Source organism: Anopheles maculipalpis, chromosome 3RL (assembly GCF_943734695.1).
Source record: "Anopheles maculipalpis chromosome 3RL, idAnoMacuDA_375_x, whole genome shotgun sequence".
In the NCBI taxonomy this organism is placed as follows: Eukaryota; Metazoa; Arthropoda; class Insecta; order Diptera; family Culicidae; genus Anopheles; species Anopheles maculipalpis.
The window spans coordinates 7733192-7755883 of NC_064872.1; the positions used below are offsets into that span (position 1 = coordinate 7733192).

The window sequence follows — 22692 nt, forward strand, 5'->3', positions numbered from 1 at the left end:
CCGGCGACAGATTAGCCGTAAAGATAAGTGATTGTCTCGCAAAAGCCTACGGTTACTACCGGTTCCGCCGGGTTGACACATTCACCACGGATGGCAAATTTCTCACAACCATTTCGTGAAAAGGGCGCTAAATCTCACAGCCACACGTCAATGCTTTCTTTTCCCTCCGGGACGGTGTGTGACAATCGGATTTTTCGGTGACCTTTTGACTTAACCTTAGCTCAGGTGGTTTGGGCGAGGGTCTCCTCGCTATCGTACGCGGTATCACAGTATCTGCGGAAGAAGATCAGTCATATCTCGCGATGTACCGCAGCTTACCAGCATCCGGTACATCGTGTCTTGTATTGAGTTTTCCTCAATTTACACGTACGAGAGAGAGAAAGAGAAAGAGAGAAAGAGAGAAAGAGAGAAAGAGAGAAAGAGAGAAAGAGAGAAAGAGAGAGAGAAAGAGAGAGAGAGCGACAGTGCCGTTTACACACGTGCAACGCGTTTTGGGGAGTGCCTTCACTAGGCCATCAACGTGCACTGTTCGTGATCGTGAAAGGAAAACAAAAGCATATAAATAATTGAGAAGGATAAACATACTTCCGAGACGCTCTTGGGGGCTTGGGCCGCGCTGCACAAATACACTCCGCGCCCGGTAAGGTTGTTAACGAGGTCAGTTTGCAGCTGGTATTATGGGCCGGCACTTGACGCTGGTAGACGCAATACAGCAAGCCAATCTATCGAGGGGCTACTGTTGGGGTAAAGTTTTTCGAAAATACAAACAACAAACACAGAACATGAAATCATAACACTTTACCAATTCCCGGCAAAAGATGGCAAAATATGGAGCCCAGTTCCAGTGTAACTACCATGTATGAGATAGAGCAGGAGAGAGAAAGAGCGCTTAGTTATTGATGTCTAAGCATTGGAACTTGAGCTCCGGATTTGTGTATACATTGGAAGATTCATCTATCGCCTTGAGGACTGCCGACGACGCAAGGTTGTATGAATGAAATTGAAAGTAAACCGAAGCACGCCACTCTTCGTTTGTTGTTTTCCTCTGTCTAGTTCGCCCACAAGGACGTATGCTGTCGATGATCGATGATGAAGTTAGGGAATTATTTAGGCCATTCAGATATTTGTTTTTCGCATAATTATTAATTGCATCTTTTTTTTTATTTCTATTCGATTGATTTCTGTTTCCGGCTTTTATTCTATACGCCTGCTTGACACACTCAATACAAATTTCAAAATCACTTTCAATGACCACTACTCAATACATGCATGCGCACATGCACCAAATGCTTTTATAGTTGCACGAGCAAGGACTACCACATCTATCACGTCACGAGCCCTGAACCGGCGGCTACGATCGCTAAGGACGATGAAGCGAAACGTCCCGACGGTAGAGGAATTGCCTCGGTATATTCACTTAATTGTCGTCATGGTGGAAGCAGCGATGATGAAGACGAGGACGACGACGATACCGATGGAACTGTGTCCACCTCGGCCTACTCCGTTACGTCGTCTTCCTCTTCCTCTTGCCATTCGGCTTCACGCAACTGGCTGGAATTGTTGAGTCCCCGAATTCCTAGCCCTTTTAGGATGAAGCGCACGATAGCGTTGACGTAAGTTCCAATCTGTCCAATCCGTGTGTGTAATTGTGTGCGTTCGTGTGTTTTTGTGTGGCTGGATTGTGTTGCATTGTTCAATCGGCTTTCCAGATATGCTTCGCTTATGCTTCAGTGTTTTTTTTTTTTGTTTTATTTACCAATTTAATGTCTATTTACAGTTCAAATTGTTCTACATAACGAGGGATTTTTGGCCAAATTTGCTATTTTTGCTTAGTTATTTTTAATGCTAGAGGAAAATATTTTTGCCAATGTTTCGAAAATACTCGAAATTTTTTCGAACGCCTTTGATATTTGGGTAACTATTTGCGATCCTGTCACCGGTGTTTTCTCTGTACTGGATGTCACTGGAATTGTAGTTGTTTCTGGGGCTAAGCTTGAACTTACTGTCGTTTCTTCTGGAGTCACTTCAATCGTAGATAATGTTACCGTTTCCGTTGGTGTCACCTCCATAGTGGGTTCTTCAGTTGTCGACTCAGATACTATTACTTCCGTCGTTGATTCTTCCGTAACGGATTCTTCAGTTGTCGACTCAGATGCGGTCACCTCAATAGTCGATTCTTCGGTTGTCGACTCGGATGCGGTCGCTTCCGTAGTGGGTTCCTCTGTTGTAGATTCTTCCGTTGTCGACTCAGATGCGGTCACTTCAACAGTCGATTCTTCGGTTGTTGATTCGGATGCGGTTACCTCTGTAGTAGACTCTTCGGTTGTGGATTCCTCCGTAACGGATTCTTCAGTTGTCGACTCAGATGCGGTCACCTCAACAGTCGATTCTTCGGTTGTCGATTCGGATGCGGTCGCTTCCGTAGTGGATTCCTCTGTTGTAGATTCTTCCGTTGTCGACTTAGGTGCGGTCACCTCAACAGTCGATTCTTCGGTTGTCGACTCGGATGCGGTCGCTTCCGTAGTGGGTTCCTCTGTTGTAGATTCTTCCGTTGTCGACTCAGATGCGGTCACTTCAACAGTTGGTTCTTCTGTTGTTGATTCGGATGCGGTTACCTCTGTAGTAGACTCTTCGGTTGTGGATTCCTGCGTAGTGGATTCTTCAGTTGTCGACTCAGATGCGGTCACTTCAACAGTCGATTCTTCGGTTGTCGACTCGGATGCGGTCGCTTCTGTAGTGGATTCCTCTGTTGTAGATTCTTCAGTTGTCGACTCGGATGCGGTCACTTCAACAGTCGATTGTACTGTTGTTGATTCGGATACGGTTACCTCTGTAGTAGACTCTTCGGTTGTGGATTCCTCCGTTGTAGATTCTTCAGTTGTCGACTCAGATGCGGTCACCTCAACAGTCGATTCTTCGGTTGTCGACTCGGATGCGGTCGCTTCCGTAGTGGGTTCCTCTGTTGTTGATTCTTCGGTTGTTGATTCGGATGCGGTTACCTCTGTAGTAGACTCTTCGGTTGTGGATTCCTGCGTAGTGGATTCTTCAGTTGTCGACTCAGATGCGGTCACCTCAACAGTCGATTCTTCGGTTGTCGACTCGGATGCGGTCGCTTCCGTAGTGGGTTCCTCTGTTGTAGATTCTTCCGTTGTCGATTCAGATGCGGTCACTTCAACAGTCGATTCTTCGGTTGTTGATTCGGATGCGGTTACCTCTGTAGTAGACTCTTCGGTTGTGGATTCCTGCGTAGTGGATTCTTCAGTTGTCGACTCAGATGCGGTCACCTCAACAGTCGATTCTTCGGTTGTCGACTCGGATGCGGTCGCTTCCGTAGTGGATTCCTCTGTTGTGGATTCTTCCGTTGTCGACTCAGATGCGGTCACTTCAACAGTCGATTCTTCTGTTGTCGACTCGGATGCGGTCGCTTCCGTCGTGGATTCCTCTGTTGTAGATTCTTCTGTTGTCGACTCAGATGCGGTCACATCAACAGTTGATTCTTCGCTTGTTGATTCGGATGCGGTTACCTCTGTAGTAGACTCTTCGGTTGTGGATTCCTGCGTAGTGGATTCTTCAGTTGTCGACTCAGATGCGGTCACCTCAACAGTCGATTCTTCGGTTGTCGACTCGGATGCGGTCGCTTCTGTAGTGGATTCCTCTGTTGTAGATTCTTCTGTTGTCGACTCAGATGCGGTCACTTCAACAGTTGATTCTTCTGTTGTTGATTCGGATACGGTTACCTCTGTAGTAGAGTCTTCCGTCGTGGATTCCTCCGTAGTGGATTCTTCAGTTGTCGACTCAGATGCGGTCACCTCAACAGTCGATTCTTCGGTTGTCGACTCGGATGCGGTCGCTTCTGTAGTGGATTCCTCTGTTGTAGATTCTTCAGTTGTCGACTCAGATGCGGTCACTTCAACAGTTGATTCTTCGGTTGTTGATTCGGATACGGTTACCTCTGTAGTAGAGTCTTCCGTCGTGGATTCCTGCGTAGTGGATTCTTCAGTTGTCGACTCAGATGCGGTCACCTCAACAGTCGATTCTTCGGTTGTCGACTCAGATGCGGTCGCTTCCGTAGTGGATTCCTCTGTTGTAGATTCTTCCGTTGTCGACTCAGATACGGTTACTTCAACAGTCGATTGTTCTGTTGTTGATTCGGATGCGGTTACCTCTGTAGTAGAGTCTTCCGTCGTGGATTCCTCCGTAGTTGATTCTTCAGTTGTCGACTCAGATGCGGTCACCTCAACAGTCGATTCTTCTGTTGTGGACTCGGATGCGGTCGCTTCCGTAGTGGATTCCTCTGTTGTAGATTCTTCAGTTGTCGACTCAGATGCGGTCACTTCAACAGTTGATTCTTCGGTTGTTGATTCGGATGCGGTAACCTCTGTAGTAGACTCTTCGGTTGTGGATTCCTGCGTAGTGGATTCTTCAGTTGTCGACTCAGATGCGGTCACCTCAACAGTCGATTCTTCTGTTGTTGATTCGGATACGGTTACCTCTGTAGTAGAGGCTTCCGTCGTGGATTCCTCCGTAGTGGATTCTTCAGTTGTCGACTCAGATGCGGTCACCTCAACAGTCGATTCTTCGGTTGTCGACTCGGATGCGGTCGCTTCCGTAGTGGATTCCTCTGTTGTAGATTCTTCCGTTGTCGACTCAGATGCGGTCACCTCAACAGTCGATTCTTCGGTTGTCGACTCGGATGCGGTCGCTTCCGTAGTGGATTCCTCTGTTGTAGATTCTTCAGTTGTCGACTCAGATGCGGTCACCTCAACAGTCAATTCTTCTGTTGTTGATTCGGATACGGTTACCTCTGTAGTAGAGGCTTCCGTCGTGGATTCCTCCGTAGTGGATTCTTCAGTTGTCGACTCAGATGCGGTCACCTCAACAGTCGATTCTTCGGTTGTCGACTCGGATGCGGTCGCTTCCGTAGTGGATTCCTCTGTTGTAGATTCTTCAGTTGTCGACTCAGATGCGGTCACTTCAACAGTTGATTCTTCGGTTGTTGATTCGGATGCGGTAACCTCTGTAGTAGACTCTTCGGTTGTGGATTCCTGCGTAGTGGATTCTTCAGTTGTCGACTCAGATGCGGTCACTTCAACAGTCGATTCTTCTGTTTTTGATTCGGATACGGTTACCTCTGTAGTAGAGGCTTCCGTCGTGGATTCCTCCGTAGTGGATTCTTCAGTTGTCGACTCAGATGCGGTTGCTTCCGTAGTGGATTCCTCTGTTGTAAATTCTTCCGTTGTCGACTCAGATGCGGTCACTTCAACAGTCGATTGTTCTGTTGTTGATTCGGATACGGTTACCTCTGTAGTAGACTCTTCGGTTGTGGATTCCTCTGTTGTAGATTCTTCCGTTGTCGACTCAGATGCGGTCACTTCAACAGTCGATTCTTCTGTTGTTGATTCGGATGTGGTTACCTCTGGAGTAGAGGCTTCCGTCGTGGATTCCTCCGTAGTGGATTCTTCAGTTGTCGACTCAGATGCGGTCACCTCAACAGTCGATTCTTCGGTTGTCGACTCGGATGCGGTCGCTTCCGTAGTGGATTCCTCTGTTGTAGATTCTTCCGTTGTCGACTCAGATGCGGTCACCTCAACAGTCGATTCTTCGGTTGTCGACTCGGATGCGGTCGCTTCCGTAGTGGATTCCTCTGTTGTAGATTCTTCCGTTGTTGACTCAGATGCGGTCACTTCAACAGTCGATTGTTCTGTTGTTGATTCGGATACGGTTACCTCTGTAGTAGACTCTTCGGTTGTGGATTCCTCTGTTGTAGATTCTTCCGTTGTCGACTCAGATGCGGTTACTTCAACAGTCGATTCTTCTGTTGTTGATTCGGATACGGTTACCTCTGGAGTAGAGGCTTCCGTCGTGGATTCCTCCGTAGTGGATTCTTCAGTTGTCGACTCAGATGCGGTCACCTCAACAGTCGATTCTTCGGTTGTCGACTCGGATGCGGTCGCTTCCGTAGTGGATTCCTCTGTTGTAGATTCTTCCGTTGTCGACTCAGATGCGGTCACTTCAACAGTCGATTGTTCTGTTGTTGATTCGGATACGGTTACCTCTGTAGTAGACTCTTCGGTTGTGGATTCCTCTGTTGTAGATTCTTCCGTTGTCGACTCAGATGCGGTTACTTCAACAGTCGATTCTTCTGTTGTTGATTCGGATACGGTTACCTCTGTAGTAGACTCTTCGGTTGTGGATTCCTCCGTAGTGGATTCTTCAGTTGTCGACTCAGATGCGGTCACTTCTACAGTCGATTCTTCTGTTGTTGTTTCGGATACGGTTACCTCTGTAGTAGACTCTTCGGTTGTGGATTCCTCTGTTGTAGATTCCTTAGTTGTTGACTCAGATGCGGTCACTTCAACAGTCGATTGTTCTGTTGTTGATTCGGATGCGGTTACCTCTGTAGTAGAGGCTTCCGTCGTGGATTTCTCCGTAGTGGATTCTTCAGTTGTCGACTCAGATGCGGTCACCTCAACAGTCGATTCTTCGGTTGTCGACTCGGATGTGGTCGCTTCCGAAGTGGATTCCTCTGTTGTAGATTCTTCCGTTGTTGACTCAGATGCGGTCACTTCAACAGTCGATTGTTCTGTTGTTGATTCGGATACGGTTACCTCTGTAGTAGACTCTTCGGTTGTGGATTCCTCTGTTGTAGATTCTTCCGTTGTCGACTCAGATGCGGTTACTTCAACAGTCGATTCTTCTGTTGTTGATTCGGATACGGTTACCTCTGTAGTAGAGTCTTCCGTCGTGGATTCCTCCGTAGTGGATTCTTCAGTTGTCGACTCAGATGCGGTCACTTCTACAGTCGATTCTTCTGTTGTTGTTTCGGATACGGTTACCTCTGTAGTAGACTCTTCGGTTGTGGATTCCTCTGTTGTAGATTCTTCAGTTGTCGACTCAGACGTGGTCACGTCAATAGTCGATTTTTCTGTTGTTGACTCGTATACGGGATCCTCTGTAGTAGACTCGTCGGTTGTGGATTCCTCCGTAGTGGATTCTTCAGTTGTCGACTCGGATGCGGTCACCTCAACAGTCGATTCTTCGATTGTTGACTCAGATGTTGTCTCTTCTGAAGTCGATTCGTCACTTGTAGAATTATCTATTGTTGATTCGGAATTTGTTACCTCCGCAGTGGTAGCTTCCGTTGTTGAGTCGGATGCTTCTATTGTCGTTGATCCATAATCGATTGTTGTTGTCGTTGGATCTTCACCTTCACAGTACACATTTTCCTTAAAATCACACTGGCATCGTTCCTTATTGAACCTCAAATTATTCGGACACGACACAGTCAACATCAACCCAAGCACGCACAGATTGTATTTCGTACAAGACGCATGATCTACTATCACAAGTTTGCGTGGATCAAACACTTGAGGACAAACCGTTGCACACGTAGTCTCTGTCTCTATTGCAATGTCTCGTCTCGATCGTGCAACAACGCTAGTTAAGGGATGTCGGACACAGGTTTTGGCACTATCGCTCCACACTCCACCGTCAGGACAATGTGCTTCAATTTTAATTCTTCCGACACATGTCACGTAACCCGTCGGATTGTGAGGCATTGCGTAAAGGGTAGATAACTGTCTGGAACCGTCTCCAACATACTTTGGGCAGATGAAAGTAGCAGCAACATTCAGTGAGAATGCAGCGCTCAACACTAACATGAATGATATCGATTTTAAACTCATATTTGTATCACTTTGTGCGTCTTTTCACATAAAACACTTTTAGCACTTATTCCTTGGTTTCTTGTATTCCGATTAGATTTTGAGTTTTGAGTTGTTGAAGGAACTGCTTTCCCGGTCCTTTCGAATTTGCCCGCTCTAGATCGATGAAGCTTCCCTTTATATAGGACAGCGTTTCTTATAAATATATCAACAAAACTCATCACAAAATACAATTTCAAGTGGAAAGTAGATAGTACTTTTTTGATAAACGGAGGCGCTTTATCATCACATTTTTACTCTCGTTTGCTCATCGAGTGGCCGCGTGAATCGCGAGTGAACAAATATGCCGCCATCCCAAATATCGCGTCATGCTCTTCCTCTAGTACCATCAGAGACCTCCTTGGGCTGCTTCATTAACCTCAAAGGTGACACACGCCAATGCGGTGCGTGGCATAACACGTTAGAAGAAGAAATGAAGTTGGAAAGTAAAACGCAATCCATGCAACGTGAGTTGCGATAAGTTTTACGTTAGGCACACACCTCCTCTGTATACAACATTAGAGCTAATGAAGTATCCTACTTTTGGTACATTGTTTTAATCGTGACACTAAAAAATTGTAGACTAAGGCTCGAAATTGTTGATTTATTTCGTGCGTATTAAGTTCGAACCGATTCCAATTCGTGACCATGTGTAGAATGCTCTTCCGCTGCATTTCCCATGCCCTTCCGTGAGGGTGTCGGGAATATTAAGGTCACTCTGGCAGCCCCGGAGAGATTAGCGTCGGCGGGACAGTAGGCTAAGGCCCCATTTTTTCACTTTGAGGAAACATTTCTCCTAGCAAAGCTTTTCACGTTCCTTGGTAGGGTAGTAAATGTGTCACTACAATTGCGTTCATTTTACTGTCTTCCTGACGCTAATCAACCATTTGAACCGTCGAAGAGCGAACGTGCTTGTTGTTCATTCGAAACCCGCTGAAACGAACGAATAGAGGAGGACTGAAGTACACACATATCCAGCGAAGACATTGAATAAATGGCCACACAAAGCAACGCCATTAACACCGGCAGCTGATGGGTGTTTATGCTTCATCACATATGTATAGACAGTTTCGGTTCACACCAACCACATTGCCGCATCATTACTTTGCTTTGCTGCCTTTCGGATGATCACTTTCTCATCATTTCACACTGTGTTTTTAAATTAAGCATCGATTTTCCCTTTTTTCCCCTCTGAACGGCGCGCACTTAAACGTTACATGTGTGTAACGCTACCTGGTGATATGTTCGACCTGGAAAAGGGCAGTTTGAAAATGTTTAAAAATGCCTGTTTTTAGATGGTGGTTTGTAAACCAGTGAAAATTTGTTTTCAATATTTCGTACCAATTTTATACAAATTTTTTTCAAACCATTTTTATATTATTATTTTTTTTTTTTCAAACCATTTGAAAGCAATTATTCATGAAAAGGAAATTCTGCCTCCGTCATTCCAGACACAGCTTTTGAAGTGTGACAAGTTTGTTTACATACACAAATTGTGATTTCCCCTTGGTTGAATGTTGCTGATAAAAATACTATCAGACACTTCGATAAACTTTGTACGAACAAACGAACGAACGGTTATAATGACCGGTAGGTACATATGAAAACATGAGTTTGTTTATAGAAAGATTCATCATCGACCGACGGTGTCACAAGTAGCTCATCATACCCGTCTTGTTCTAGTGGAAATTTTAATTCGAGTGGGTTTTTACTCCTTTTTGTGAATGATGCGCGTGGTTCGTAATTGTGGCAGTGTCTTTTTCTTACAAAAATACTGAAAGTAGAGTGATTATTTACATCTAATTGGTCAACATTCCGGTGTCACGCGAACGTTTATTTTTAATTGTAATTAATCATTCGTTTGAAGAAGCTCTTTTAATTTTTTCTTGCCCTATTGCTCAATGCGTAATCAATTTTGTTGTAAAACGTGAGAAGTTTTATCTTAACGATACATGTTTTCAGTTTGTTGCGCCAAATTGAATTGAATACACCAGAGTGTTGAAGCTAGCGCCACCTACCTTACAAACCGCTAAAGCACAATAGCGCCATCTACTAGTCAATATGTGCGACAGCTTCTTCACTCCAGTTTGCTTTGAGCGTTTGCCCCTTAAGGTATGCAATTGACTGCTGTACATGCTGTTTCGTTCAGCACGTACAGCGGGAGGCGAATGTAATCTCTAAGACTCAAAACCTCTATTAAAAAACGAAAAATAAGTTTCTTTGGTTTGTTTATCGTTAAGTACGTTTATTCATTTTAAACAAGAAAAAATAATGTAAATTGTGAATGTAAAAAAATCAGAAACTGGAAAACAGTCTTTTACTCAATCTGTAATACACCCCATCTAAGAATTAATCTCCCCCATTCAAAAAAATACAATTCACGCAAGTAAACTCTATAATCCTCGACAAGATCGCTCCTGAAACTATGTTAATATTGTTGTTATTAAGCTTTCCGTAACATCGTTTCCGTTCTGCAAGCGTAAAGAACAAAACCAAACGCTTCCTCAATCACTGCAATTCAACAACTCAATTAATTGCAGTAATCACCATTCAGTGGATCGAAAATCTCCCTTTTGTCCCTCTCGAGACCGTCAATAATTTAATTCCATTCAGCTCATTAAGATGCGGACCACCACCACCACCACTCAACTTCAGTCGTAGTCGCCAATACGAACCACAACGAATCCCGTTATTCCGACTATTTCTTCTGTTCGGTTTCAAACAAGCCACTGCTGTACCACACCACAGATACAAAATTATACACATTGTGCATTGTTCACCGGCTCGCGAGATCCAGCCCTTTAGGGGGAAATTGGGAAGTGAGAAACACTAAATTTCGCTTCCCCAACTGATGATGATGTAGAAAATGCGAACATGCGAAAACGGTTAATTGTTGGGGAAGGGGAAAGCGAGGAGCATTTTCGGAAGCGGTTTTTGGAGATGAAAAATAAAACCGTACAAGGTTGGGATTAGTTGTTGAACAAACCAAGACGTAGAAAGGGATGCAAAGGTTGAACTCGTGTACGTATGTGTGAGTTTGTCTATGTGTTGAGATTGGGAGGGGTCGAATCCGGTTTGGATTTCTCCCGAAAAAAACGGATAGCAAGCACCGTGTTCTTGTGTCACTCATTTTCTATTTGTAGCTTTTGTGGAGCGGCAGACTTGTGGAAGGTCTTGGTGGATGATCAGCGCTTTTGATGTACTGCTGTTTTTAATTCGTGTTTCAATACTTTTATCTCTCTTTGCATCTGATACTGATAACTTATTTGTTTTCCATCTCTTCCTCTACTCAGGAGCAACTCAAAGGCTTCCTACCTACCGAGACAGCCGCGGGACAAGCTGCACTCTGACCCTGATCATGGCAGCTACAAGCTAACGCTAACTTCAAACGAGGACTGCATCAATCACAACAGTAACAGTGGAACGACTACTACCCCCAACACAACAACTAACAACACTGTTGGAGCAAGCGGTGGACATGATGGGTTCCCGGAGGAGATCATCACTTCTTCGCCCAAGTGTAATCTGCCGGATGTACTTCCGCCTGGTGTAAAGTATTCGCTCTACTCCACCAACAATAACAACAACACTGTGAACAACAACAACAGCATCAACAATCATCATAATGGCGTCGGTATGATAAAGTCAAAGCTTGGCGGTCCTCACTCGGCACCGATCATCTCGACCGCAAACAGTTTGAAGTCACTGTTTAACTTCAGCACCTCCTCAGCCGACACTGGAAAGGATCGCGAAGGACCTGCAACACCTCCAGCTCTGTTGTTCAACGGGAACGGTAATGTGAGTCCTCCGCTAGCCCAAATCCAAGCCACCTCCCCGAAGTACACCTCTCAGTCGTCGTTCGATCTGAAGAAAACGCAAATCCTGGACACGGGTGGCGATTCGCACTGCAACGGTTACCATCTACACAACGGCAACGGAATTCTCGGCCTTCCAACTACTCCCACCACTACCAACATTAGCGCCACGGCCACGCTGACCTCGATCGCGTCCATCAACCATACTGTGGTGGTGGAGGAGGAGGAGCCCGAGCTGGAAACGAAGGTAGACGAAGATGCATCAACAACCACTGCGAATGCCGCCACGCCCGACGATAGTGTACCGCCACCGCTTCCCTCTACACCCTCGCCGGCACTCAGCAACGGTGGTCCAGTCGCTAGCAGCTGTCTGGCTGTATGGCCGGTTCCACCGGCACAAACTGTAAATAATTACAGCGAAAATTCCGAAAATCTGACCAATTTCGACCACCAACACCAGCACGAAACGGCGAGGAGTACCGTTGGTTCCGCGTGTGCCAGCTCCGGACGGGCCGTGACGGAGTCTGCCATCGACAGTGAAGTTTCGTCCGCCAGCACGTCCGCACGCGACGATGCGTTGTCGTCGAACGACGCAACAACAATAACAACAACAACAACACAAGCAACGGAAGCACCAGTCCCAGTTAAAGCTGTCGTGGCCAAAGAGCAGGAAGGAGAAAGTTGCCCTACCGGGTCCGAACTGATCGTGAACGGTGTTAGCGGTGGTATTGGTGATCATAATTCCACCACATCAAGCTCATCCAGTGGCTCTCCCGTGCCGGGTTTAGAACGCGTCACGAAGGAAATCAACCTGTCGCCGGTATCGCTTGCCGACGAAGCACCGGTTGTGAGCGAAGTTCCACTGCAGCGAACGGAAATTGTACTGCGCGTTCAAGCGCCAACATCCGAGGCAGCATCCCAGACAGATATCGACGAGACTGGTTCCATTCTTAGCCGTGGAATCACTGAACTGACGATCGACTGTGGTAGAAAGAAAGAGCAGGAAGGGCCACAAGTTAGCTCCAGCCAACAGTCATCCAACGGAACGGTTACATCAGTTGCAACGTCCACCACGCCCAGTCCACTGGGATCGCCACCAGGAACTCCGCCGAGTGGTAAGGAATCGGTCCAGAAGTTCTTTACATCTGCATCACCGTCGTCATCACCATCGCCACCTCCACCAACGCCCCGTAAGCTACACCCGGAGGAGATCGATTGTGATAAGCTGTCGCACGATCTTGTCAGTCAACTGTCACCATCGGATAAGCTGCACACCATACTGGGTAAGTGTCGGGACTTTTCCCAAAGTGATAGGAGTGTTAAGTGAGCTAGGATCGCTCAAGATACCGATAGATTTCGTAAAGGACAATTGATAGTGACGAAAAAATCTTTTAAGGGACACTTAAAAGTGACGATATCAGTGAAGTGATTCGAGCTTTACTTTAAGTTACTTGCGTGAGCTCCTAATCTGAAAACGATTTTGTAACCAAGAAACATACAGTGGGAAATCCCTCCCAAACTGCTTTTTAATTACAACCTATCGGTACATTATACAGACCTTTATGAGTCACCCGTGTGGTTTCTTGGGGGCTATAAAACTGTCCCACCTGGACCGTAAGACACTGCGGTGTGAAAGTGGAACAAATGGAAAAATTTTAACGCGGCCGCGAGAGTTTAAACTGTCCAAAAAAAGGGCAATTAAAGATTTCGTTCAATTTCTCGCGAGCCTAGATGAGATACTGATCGTTGGTCTTCTACGTCTGGATTAGATTGGGGAGGTAAACAATGTCTTCCCCCTCTCTATCTCTTTCGCTTCCATATTCCCCGGTAGAAATGGCAGTTTTTCCCACCTGTTGCACGCGTTGTATATGACGATCGTACACCAGGGTACGATCAGCTAAACAAGCATTAAACGAGGGTGCGATAAAATCGAAAGTTTGTTTTGAAAGATGGCTTTAATGCGAATAATAACTCACACACGGTAGAGGGCACTCTTCCTATAACACGAAACATTGTAAAAAAAACCCTACAAAGTAAGTGAGTACAGTGTGAGCGAAGAGAGGGAAAGGGAGTAATAGATGGAAAATGAAAATCTTCCTTCTATTTTCCTTTAATTTCCACTGATGGCAGAGAAAGTAGGTACAAACGTTTTTCTTGCTCTTTTTTTTTACTTTGGAGAGGTTGTGTGAGGGTATAAATAATTGGAAACTTGAGTTTTTTTTTGGGTTTGCCTTCCTTTAGGTGAGTCTTCCTTGAACATCACACAGATCCCTCCAAAAGTTTTTAATCAGTTTAGACTGATTTAAAGTCCGTTAACCAATACTCTCATAATAGCTTACCTGGCGTGGCTTTTTATGCAATAATGAATAAATGTTATCACCCTTCTCATAATGGATCAGTTTTACGGAAAATTAAAACCAACGCAAAGTGACTATTGTTGATCGTGTGAGTTCCACCACCAACCAAAAAAAAAACCCATAATGCACTTCACCCTCCAAACAACACCCCATAAATGTTTGCTGGTGGTGTGAGAAAGTGTTTTGTTTGAGATATTAAGGTGTGCAGGTTATGCAAAGTGATCTACATTCGCGTGGGAGCTCTTAGAGATCTCAGCTCGTTTCATGCTATGGAATGTTTGAGTCAGTCATATTGTTCACGTCACTTCCGATTTGCCAAGAAACACCATACGTGTATACCGTACCAACTAATACGTATCCCCCTCTTTCTCTCTCTCTCTCCCTCGCTCATGACAGCGCCGAAAACATTCAAATCCACGTCGGACTACGTATCCGATCTGTTCAACATCCAGATCGCACCCCGGCCACTCAAGAAGGATGCATCGACCGCAACGCCAACGGAAACGGGTGGCGGTACACCGAAAAGGTAGGAATGGTACACCACCGTAGGCAATTCTAGATGCCGCACCGTACATCTTAATTAAGCTCGTTTCCGGTTCGTTCCTTGCTCCAATTTTTCGGTTTTTACCATCCATCCACAGCCCGCTCGGTATTCTGACGTCCAGTTCAACCTACTTTCAAATCTCCGAACCGAAGGCGAAGCTGATGACGCGCTACAGCCGCGAGATGACCCTGATCAATGGTGATTGCTGTGATCTGACCAAGAAGAAGGTAAGTGTGTGTGTGTGTTTTATGCGTCCGCCCGTCCGTCCTTGGTGTTTTTGGAATTTTCGGATAGAAATGGAAAGTGCGTGCTTTACTTGCAAGTAATTGCGGTACTCCGATGTAAGCGTACAATTGGGTTAGTCATGTGTCTCGATGTCTAATCCGAGGACAGCTCTAATTGTTTCAACATTTCACATTCCCACTGCTGCTTGATACTTGATGGCGAAAGTTTAAAAGCGTAACATCGAAAACACTCAAATACGCCCTTTAATGATTAGATATTGTATATGACAAGCCGAACCGCAGGAACCGGTTCAAGCCTTCCTGCGGCTGCTGTCGGAAGAACTCTCCTCGGACGAGAAGATGTGCGATATGCGTGGCACATATGGGTCACGTGTAGAGTTTGCTGGGAGCGTGAATCCGACAAGATAGATGCTCTGCTTGCTTCTCACAATCTCAGCCAACTCAGCCTACACAACACGCGCGTGACACAGCGTTGTCATCATAAAGCTCTCCCTACCCCACTCACAAGCACCCAAGCACAAGGGTGGAAATGGTAGAGAGGCAGATAGGAACGACGTTGACTTCACTTGCACTGGCTTTTTAGTTCACTTCCGAACGAGTTGAAGGTTAGACGGTGGTGTTGGTTATTTGCTGCTCGGTCCACTAGATAATGCCCGTGATCTTCCACGCATCCAACCGTTATCGATGTCCACCAAACGTCGAACTGCATCGATTACGGCATCACAGCGGCAACAGTTGGTAATCAATATGGTCACCTGGAATAGCTTAAGAAGTGTAGTTGCGTCGAAAGAGTGCTGTGCAAATACGGACAGATGTCGCGTCCTAATGGTAGTGTTTGTTTGAGTTGGAGGCTCTTTTTCTTGTTGCTTAGGTAGAGACCCGGGATAGACGGTGCACGTGTGGGATGTTGTCACCTTTGGGTTGTGAGGTGTTGTTTGTGAAACATTGCTTCCGATGGTACATTTTGGTGTGCGATTTGTGCAAGCAATTGTGTGATGTAATGTTTGATAAATTACAACCAGCGTAGTTGGAAGTGTTTACCTACCGCCTAGAAGAAACACCTTGGACGCGAGTTGAGTCGGAGTGATTTATGTTTAACAATAATGTCGTAGAAACTTCGCTGGCAATGATCTGCTCGTTTAATGCTGCTCTTTTGGTTATGGTTTGAAAAGAGAGAAAAGTTTATTAGGAAGTTTTATGAAGCTGTGTAATTAATAAAGCCTGTAGTATTTGCCAGACAAGTACTAGAACGTGTCCGGAAGCATAAGTCTATGAGTTAGTTTTTTGCCTCAAACCCAGTTTGAAGTTTTTAAAAGAAGTACTATGATTCACTCCTGATTTGCTAAGCTGAAATTGGTGTTGTGTAGTCACTTATGTAGTATATTTTGAATAAGATATCTTCTAGAGGATACTAACCGTCTAATTCCATGTGAAAAGAGTGTTTTCTCTCGTTCAACACTTAATCATGCTTAGACATTTAGTATTGACTTATTCAACAGTGTTGTGGAAGTCCTTAGAGCTTAGGTTATTCTTAGGTCATCTAATTCTTTTGCTACTGGTTACTGGTTGTTGTAAGAGGAGTTCTGGAGACATATTGGTTTCTGACGAGGAGCTCTGATGATATATTGGTATGTCATCAGGTTCACTTTTCAAACTCGATGCTAAAAATAAGCCTAGTAAGATATGAGCGTCTAGTAAGTCGGCATGTCTTCGGCATGAGGTCGTTGAGTACAAAATAAGATCATTTTGCTTATGAGCTCTCGAGCTATACGCTTTCCTTCTCGTCTTATCAGCTGCCTGTAGACATAACATTTTTATGTCATCTATGAGGTGTGTTATGTGTTATCTTAGAACATGTGTAGCCAATACTGAATATATAGATCTTCTTCTTGCCTCACTCTGACATCCCGGGTGATAATCGCGCCCTATTCTTAATGATATCACGTAGTAGGTTAGTCTATCCTCACTGGTCGGCGAACGGTCCAGAAGTCATAGCTCGTCTTCTTCTTAGCGGAACTGTCTGGCCTATAACACCAGCTTATGTAAACCTCGTATCTAATATTAGATTAACACGTCTGTCACGCTATCAACTTGCATAATCGTAGCCTCTATTCCTCACTAGGAACGCTTCATTTCCATCGTTTCGATCGCCCAATTCGATTCACTGCTCGTTTTCCGCTCAAATCTTCGAATTTGCACAGTTTCCAGTTCCAACAAGCAAACTCGGACTTGCTAACAAGCCCTGACGCGTGTAACGTCCAAATGCATTAATCACGCCTCTCGCTGCTTTACAGGAGGAACTTGTCCAACGGCTTGGCAAGAAGCTACTAGTCCTAACGAACGAGCAAACGAATATCGCGGAGGAAAGCAACGCGAACGATCTGCTCGGCAACGATGTCGCACTAAAGGTAGCGCAAAAGGTGCGCCCAACGGATGCTTCCAAGTTTCGCTCGTACGTGGATGACGTCGGGTACATTACGATGCTGCTCCTATCGCTGTCCGGTAGGCTTGCCCGAACCGAGAACGCACTACACATGATCGATGCCAACCATCCGGATAAGGTATTATGCACTGTTTGGGGGAAAGGAATGCGTCGAGTGCGAAGATATTAATACGAATTTTATATTTTGCCTTTAGAAGATCCTGGAAGCGAAACGGGAACGATTGCTGGAGCAGCTGGACGAGGCGAAGCAGCTGAAGGATGATATCGATCAGCGTGGCTCCACGATCGCACGCATCCTCGAACAGTCGCTCACGATCGAGGAGTACGCGGACTACGATTACTTCATCAACATGAAGGCAAAGTTGATTGTGGATTCGCGGGAAATCGCGGACAAGATCAAGCTCGGCGAGGAGCAATTGACCGCGCTGAAGGATACGCTCGTACAAAGCGAGTGCTAGTGATGGTAGTGTCCCGGATTGCGGAGCGTAGTGTGTTCGTGTTATTTTTTGGCTGTTTTTTTCATATTCTTCTTGTGTGCGTTTGAAAGCGTGTGTGCGTGCGTGAGTAGTTTTAAGTGTTTGAGGCCGACGAAGTGCATTTTGTGTATATATAGGGAGGAGAAAAGAAAAAAAAGGTGACACCGCTACTATTGTGTTTCTTTTTTGATCGATTTTTTTGCTGTAAATTAGTCAAAGTCCTGAGTTGGACTAGCTGCTTACATCAGAGCAGAGCAATTAGATAGAATTTTAGGTCATAATGTTTCTAATTATCCTCTCGCGCCTTTCTTCTATTGTTCTACTCTCCTTTTGCTGTTTATTGTTCAATTTTTCTCTTACTTTTTCTACTCCAACGGATCAAGTTCTTGCATTTCAACGGTGTTGAAAGTTGAAATTCAAAGAGTGTTGCACCGCTTTTACCCATAACAGTGTTTTCCCGGCTCCCTTTTCCTTCAATTGCACCCCCACCACAATATACTCTTTCCTTTTTATAGCATTTTATATTCCTCCCAGTTTCGTGTGATTATCATTAGTATTTTGTGTGTTTCTTTGTTTGAGATAGTTTTTTTTTATTTTTTTTTCGTTCGTTTTTTACAATTTTAAGCAATGTTCCCCATGTACTCTCTTTCCGAAGTTTCCGGTAATTATTGTTTCTGTGCGCATCATAAATCTTCCATAATGCAATAATGGTGCTTACAGCAATTTTTTTCTCTTTTTAAGAATGATCTTAAACTTATAAGAATGTAAAAAAGAGGAAGAACATGAAAAAAATCGCGTTTTTAGGAAAAAACAACATTAAAAAGTGAAAAGAAAAGAAGAGAAAAAACAAGGAAACATATTACAACCCCTCTGTGTTACTACCTACTACAACTAAAAGAAGAAAAAATCGAAACATTTAAACAAAAAGGAAGCGAAAAAGGAACAGAATCGCAAGCGAACTAGAAATGAAAGAAGAAAAAAGAGAGAAGAAAATGTGATTTTATCGAAAATAATTGTTTGATTCGTGTGCTACTTATTACTACTACTACTACAACTATACTATCTGGCTGATTCGTTTGGCAATCAGCATTAGAAAGGTTAGTTCTATGTATGCGTAGCCCTTAGGTAGGTTTAAGCGGTAAAATTTAAACGTAATCAATTTAGAGGAGAAAGACAAGAGGACAGAAAGAGCTTATAGTAACTCTAACACTAACCTGCAACTGCAAAACGAACGTGGGAAGTGATTGTTTGTTTGTGTGTACATGCGGGGACGAGTTGTTAGATTATTTCTTATTATACTTCAAACTTTTCTTCTCGTCGAACGATGTTTGCTTTTGCTCTATAAGTTTGTATGTAGTATGCTTCAATTTTTGATTTCCTATTTCTCTCTTAATTCCTTTTTTAAATCCTCCAATAACTAGCTTAATACTAGAAAAATAGAAAGATGATCCCGCCTTAGCGCGGATGTATCTGATTCTCCCGCTTTCCATTTTTAGTTCGTCCCGGGACGTATAACGCAATATCATCGTATATATCTGCATTGTTTTCGTTGCCGTTTAGTGAGGTAATATGTACGCGTGAAGAACATATTGAGCATTGAGGATGCGGTTTACTTATACTACACGAACTTATTATAGTCTCCTATTCGCGAACACAATCGCCAACTTGAGAATGGAAGTAAAAGAACTATACTATCATCGAAACCAGGAATGCGAAAATATCATTTAAAAATATTATGAAAAAACCGAACCACCTCGGTGCGTGTTTGCTTTTACCACCTCCTAATCCGAAGCTGCTTTCAAGACGCGTAGTTTCGAGTAAATTTCATCCCAATCGAGATACGCACCGACGATGTGCCGTGTGTTGGATGCGGTGTCTGTATAACCGGTACGCCCGTGTACCATACGAACGTTGCTGAACGTTAGAATATCGCCTGGAGTGGTCTTGAAACGTACCGCTTCGCGGTGAAGGATTGTCACGAACCGTTGCATCGCCCGATACCACGGCTCAACCCGATCGATCGGTACGCTAAAGTGGCTGTCACGCTGCGGTACACTGTGATTGATCCTCTCGAGGCGACCATCGCGTCCAATACTGGAAAAAAAACTGTTTGTTAAGTGACTTAACAACAACTGCAATTGAAAAGAAAATCTCACCAAATAACAGGTGCACGATAGATACTGTGAAAGCTTCCTGCCTCATCCGTACCCACATCGCTCCAATCCACAAGCGTTTCACTAAGCAGCCGAAAATCGTCCGGATAATGGTGGCGCAGTTGTTCCGCCACGTAAAACCCATCCGCGAGCAGGTTCTCACCACCAACGCGATTGTTCGACTGTACGAGACAGTGCAGTAGATTGCAGCCCGGTTTGTAGTCGTAGTAGGGCAGATCCGTGTGCATTTGCAGTGGTGTGGATAGGTAAGCGACGTTGCTGGTGCCTTCTTTTGCTTTTACGACGAATTCTTCCCTAAAAAAAACGTAAAAACGATTTATTTTGAGAAATAGCGTTAATGTTGAGTGAAATGAATTATTTTTCAGGTCCCACGTGTGAGTCCAACGGTTCAAATAATTCAAAATTGAATTTTATTATTACTAGAGGTTGATAGATGGCGCCACCAACCACTTGAAAGAATTCAGCACCGGCAGCATGTTCGCATGGTTTCAAAACATTATTTGCTAATTTGGATGCTCTCCTGCTACCCGTAAACCCAAAAACGGATCATTTTTGTAATTATTTTCGCTATCCAGCATCCCAATCCATCCAGCGAATATTTTCTCTTTCCAAATAAACGGTTGAAATAACGCACTTACTGACCTATATCAACACGGAAAAGTTGTGATTGTGCAACGTTAAACAATATTAATCGTTTGTTTTAAACAAAAATTCTCTATTTTTATGAATCACACCAAACGAACTACTTACCCGTAATGTGTTTTCCGAATGAATCCAACCCGATCGGCCAACCGTCTACATTCTTTCTCCGTCAATGGAGCGTCCTTGATCATGACCACACCGTACGCAATCAACGCTTCGATCCAGCACTTCAACGCCCCATCATCCCGCAGAACTTCCTCAAACGAAAACTCCTTCAACACCTCCCCAAAGCCATCCACACCCCAAACGACCGGTTCGGGACGGTACCACTCTTTCAGATAGCGTTCAGTGTCCTGCTCCCTAAAACTTCGCTTCAAAAGCCAATCCAGATCGTACACCGATCGATGGCCATCTTCAATTGCTTCGTGTCCCCAAACCAATTCCAACGAATGACCAGCGTCCACCACACGCACCTGCAACACCTTTACCCGATCCACATCGAACCGTTCCCAGTCCAGCACCCGGCTAGAAGATCCGTCATGGAAGCATCGCTCACACTGGCAGTTATCGCGCAACCAAACTGCTGGGAACTCGTACCGTTCCTTGTCCACCCGGAGCACCACACGCGAGTTCGTAGTATCGACGGTGGCTTCCCTTATCTGGCGTCTTGATGACGTCAACTCTTGTACCACAAGCCGGGTGGACTTTACCCTCGAACCATTCGGTGGATCTTCCGAGGGTTCGCTACGATCTACTACGGGCAGTGGTGATGACGAAGATGCGACTGTTCGAAACGGATGTGTGCCGGAATGCGTGGTGGTATGATTGCGATTGAGATTGCTAAAATTAAAACCAGCACTTGAGGTCACGGCAGTTAAGAGCGTTGACGATCCGATCGTTCTGTTAAGCTTTGCTACACAGCGAAGAAGTGACATTATTCAACGAATGGTTTGTCTCACGAAATAAATAAGAATTTAACTGTAAAACGATCACAGTGTATTGTTTAAGGGCACTTTGAAGCGCTATTATGCGTGTTTCGCGTTTGAAAGACCGACGACAACTGAATGAACAACAACGTACTGGGGAAAACGATGCCAAGGCGTCGACATTCAGCTCATTATATCAACAACACAAGCACGAGTGGGATCGTAATCTCTACGATCCACCTAGAGATTGCAAAACTGGGAGTTTTTGAAGAATAGCTAAATCATCCATATTCTTATATTTTCATGGTTTTATTCATAGGATTGTTGTATTCATTCTGACTGTCGTGCAAATACATTTTTGCTTGACAGCGTCGATGAAGCGCTTCAGTTTGATGGACTTGGCTGAGCATGACTCACTTCCCTCATAATCTCATAACTCACATCAGCACCAAAATATTCGTACAAAGTTAAGATCGCTGGTGATCCTGAGGACATGATCATTCTCTACTTTTCGGCACTAAAAACTCGGTACGTCTCAGTTTGTATTAAGGGAAACTACCTGGAAGGGATTCAACACTAGGTCCTGCTGTGTGATCGTCTCTTCCGCATCTACCAAAAATGCGCGGCTCAAAGACGCATCCAACGATGTGCGGAACACTCCGATCGGACCAAAACTGAGCGAGCTAACGCCAATATTTGGCAGAAAACCACTTTGCGTTAAAATAACTGGTCGGGGGTGAAGAAATCGGGGTGAAATGTTCCACAAAAAGATGAGCGGTTCAAAGACGCATCCAACGGTAAACTGCACGGCTTGATCGGAATAAAAATAGGAAAGAGCTATCGCCGATTTTCCGCAGTAAACCCCTTTTCCTTCGAATAACTGGGCGAACGAGTAGAGGGACCGGGGTGGGGTGTTCGGCAAAAAGATGTGCGGCCTCAAGGCGCATCCAATGATATGCCGGACGCCAGGATCGGACAAAGAATGGCCAAGTTATCGACGATTTTCCAGGGGAATGCTATTTTTCGCAATAACTGTGCAGGGGGTGGAGCGATTGGGTTGGGGTGTTCGGCAAAACAATGCGTGGCCTCAAGACGCATTCAATGGTATACCGAGCGTCCCGATCGGACCAGGAATGACCGAGTGGGAACAGGAATGCTGTTATTTTCCATTATAACTGGGCGGGGGGTGGAGGGATCGGTTGGGGTGTTCCGCAAAACGATGCGTGGCCTCAAGACGCATCCAACGGTATGCCGGACGCCAGGATCGGACCACAACTGAGCGAGTTATCGCCGATTTTCCATGGGAATGCTGTTATTTTCCACAATAACTGGACGAGGGGTGGAGGGATCGGGTTGGGATGCTGGGC

General features: G+C 44.9%; 3 protein-coding genes across 3 annotated transcripts in view; 1 reads left to right on the forward strand and 2 right to left on the reverse strand.

The window, feature by feature from the left end:
- Nucleotides 1-22692, forward strand: part of LOC126560363 (protein Shroom) — a 301881-nt gene that overhangs the window by 143542 nt on the left and 135647 nt on the right. Inside the window, exons 7-11 of the mRNA XM_050216324.1 lie at nt 10997-12801; nt 14272-14401; nt 14517-14646; nt 16959-17225; nt 17302-17573. Coding sequence (XP_050072281.1) covers nt 10997-12801; nt 14272-14401; nt 14517-14646; nt 16959-17225; nt 17302-17565 — 2596 coding nt within the window. The 3' untranslated portion in view covers nt 17566-17573. The remainder of the gene's footprint in view (nt 1-10996; nt 12802-14271; nt 14402-14516; nt 14647-16958; nt 17226-17301; nt 17574-22692) is intronic.
- LOC126563894 (streptococcal hemagglutinin-like) lies at nt 1830-7661 on the reverse strand. The gene is made up of 7 exons (XM_050220684.1): nt 7156-7661; nt 5592-6870; nt 4917-5513; nt 4164-4760; nt 3603-3809; nt 2943-3311; nt 1830-2162 (listed from the first exon to the last, which is right to left on the reverse strand). Exons 1-7 carry the CDS (start codon nt 7659-7661, stop codon nt 1830-1832), a joined length of 3888 nt encoding a protein of 1295 aa, XP_050076641.1.
- Nucleotides 19362-21334, reverse strand: LOC126564609 (gamma-butyrobetaine dioxygenase-like). Its single transcript, XM_050221688.1, has 3 exons — nt 20508-21334; nt 19740-20051; nt 19362-19677 (listed from the first exon to the last, which is right to left on the reverse strand). The coding sequence occupies exons 1-3, from the start codon at nt 21332-21334 to the stop codon at nt 19365-19367; spliced, it is 1452 nt and encodes a 483-aa protein (XP_050077645.1). The 3' UTR covers nt 19362-19364.

What these genes read in the sequence shown, in the direction of transcription:
- LOC126564609 (XM_050221688.1), bottom strand. Translation starts at nt 21,334, where the DNA reads ATGTCACTTCTTCGCTGTGTAGCAAAGCTTAACAGAACGATCGGATCG. An exon ending in ATTCGGAAAACACATTACGG is followed by an intron (nt 20,052 to 20,507) that starts GTAAGTAGTTCG and finishes CGTTTTTTTTAG; the next exon opens with GGAAGAATTCGTCGTAAAAG. An exon ending in TATCGTGCACCTGTTATTTG is followed by an intron (nt 19,678 to 19,739) that starts GTGAGATTTTCT and finishes TTTTTTTTCCAG; the next exon opens with TATTGGACGCGATGGTCGCC.
- LOC126563894 (XM_050220684.1), bottom strand. Translation starts at nt 7,661, where the DNA reads ATGTTAGTGTTGAGCGCTGCATTCTCACTGAATGTTGCTGCTACTTTC. An exon ending in GGATCAACGACAATAGAAGC is followed by an intron (nt 6,871 to 7,155) that starts ATCCGACTCAAC and finishes AGAATCTACAAC; the next exon opens with AGAGGAATCCACAACCGAAG. An exon ending in CAGAGGAATCCACTACGGAA is followed by an intron (nt 4,761 to 4,916) that starts GCGACCGCATCC and finishes TTGACTGTTGAG; the next exon opens with GTGACCGCATCTGAGTCGAC.